Source organism: Egretta garzetta, unplaced genomic scaffold (genome assembly GCF_000687185.1).
Source record: "Egretta garzetta isolate BGI_Z169 unplaced genomic scaffold, ASM68718v1 scaffold465, whole genome shotgun sequence".
Lineage (NCBI taxonomy): Eukaryota > Metazoa > Chordata > Aves > Pelecaniformes > Ardeidae > Egretta > Egretta garzetta.
Genome location: NW_009259680.1, coordinates 950,636 through 952,345, shown reverse-complemented (window position 1 = coordinate 952,345; position 1,710 = coordinate 950,636). Strand labels below are relative to the sequence as shown.

At 37.7% G+C, this 1,710-nt stretch overlaps 1 protein-coding gene across 1 annotated transcript in view; it reads right to left on the bottom strand.

The window, feature by feature from the left end:
* The window catches only part of SFT2D2 (SFT2 domain containing 2), an 11,377-nt gene that overhangs the window by 6,809 nt on the left and 2,858 nt on the right, over positions 1–1,710 (bottom strand). Inside the window, exon 4 of the mRNA XM_009638545.2 lies at positions 1,468–1,549. Within this exon, the coding sequence (XP_009636840.1) occupies positions 1,468–1,549 (82 nt within the window). The remainder of the gene's footprint in view (positions 1–1,467; positions 1,550–1,710) is intronic.

The window sequence follows — 1,710 nt, the reverse complement described above, 5'->3', positions numbered from 1 at the left end:
CCTTTACTACAGTTAAAATCTTGAGGGTAGTAGGCCATTTTGGATTATTTTCTGTTTTAACCCTCAGCTTTAACAGGACCCTCTTTTTAGTTCGAGTTTTCATTTTCAATTTAAGACACAACAGCTCATTTAGCTATGGCAGATGCTGATACTTGATCTTCCTTCACCAACATCTAACAGCCTTCTGATACACATGTACCATTGTACTACTAGAGATTATAACAAGCATTTTTCTGCTTGAGTAAAAAAAAAAAAAAGATATTTAGTACTGCATACTGCATATTCAAGACAGTAACACACACATTGCCAAAGAAATCATACACTTCACCTCAACCATGATTACTGACATTAAATGTATTTTTTCCATTAACTTTAAGGTGGTGATTTGCATATCGGTGTAAACACTACTTCTTACATCTAACAACTGGCTTTCTTCCAGTGAACAACATTCCAAGAGTTCTCCTTACTCCAGGCATCCTAAACACACACAGAACAAACACACCACGCAGTAGGCTTCTTGCCTGCTGCTGATCTGCAAGCATACAGACTCCATTTCTCAAGCTCTGTCAGTTGCCTGCAGCCTCTCTGGATGTTTAAAGAAAAAATAGGAAGCCCTGATGCCAAACAAATGCTCTGATGACATTCACACTGAAAATGGGAGGACAGTTTCCTGCAAACTAAACCACGTTTCAGACTCTTCAAGAGAAAATGAGAAAGTTGAAGAAACCAAAAAGCACGTGCGCTTTAAACAAGAAAGTCTGAAACTTAGCAGCAATTTTCACATACCATACCCCCCAGTAGAAGGCTAGCCACAATTCCCATCTTCTGAAGACAAAAATAATTCCAAGGGCTGACTTCAGCTGAACACTGAATTTGCAGTTTCATTCTGTCATACGAGTTTCAAAACCTGAAGCCATCAGCCAGCTCTGTATTTTTAATGCAAGATGACCAAGGCATGGAGATTCCCCAGTTGCTTTGTCAGGAAATGATGCTTTTATCAAGGTAAAAATACCTACACAGCTCTTTAAAGCAAATCAGATAGAATATAAAAAGACAAAAATATGCAAAATAGAATGTCTAAACTTCCACAGTACAATTTTTTAAAAACTAGTTTGCCATCTTTCATCTTTTAAGCAACATGAAAATATGATGTTGTCACCTAAAGCACCCTAAAAAAGCACGTGCATGGTTCCCACATACCAATCACAGACCCTTGATACTCATTTAGCATAACAACCTGGCTTCAGATCAGTCTTTCATAACAGGAAGGTGATTTTCTGGTGCTACACATAGCTTTCTGCTAACTGATGTGCGGGATGTTTGATGCTTTAAGGAAAAAAAAACAAACCAAAAAACCACCCACAAACACATCTTGAGACATAGTTAGATTGATGTATATGAAAGGACTTTACAATGGAAATTGTTTATAGGTTATCAGGAGTTAAAACAGACTCCTTTGATACTTACTAGCATAACAACAGTAGCAATCAAACGTGTAGGCTCAAACATCCTTTTCAGTTGTTTCATCGGTCCCATAAGAAAAAGAGTGCTGTGAAAAGTACAACAAGATGAACGCAGAAGTAGAAAGGAAACAGCAAAATTAGGTAAGATTCCTCATTAAAGGGGGGTTATTTTGTTAAACCGTCCGCTGTCAGATGGGGCATCAGTACAATATGTTGTTATGGTAATCAGTGCTGCATAACAAAAGAA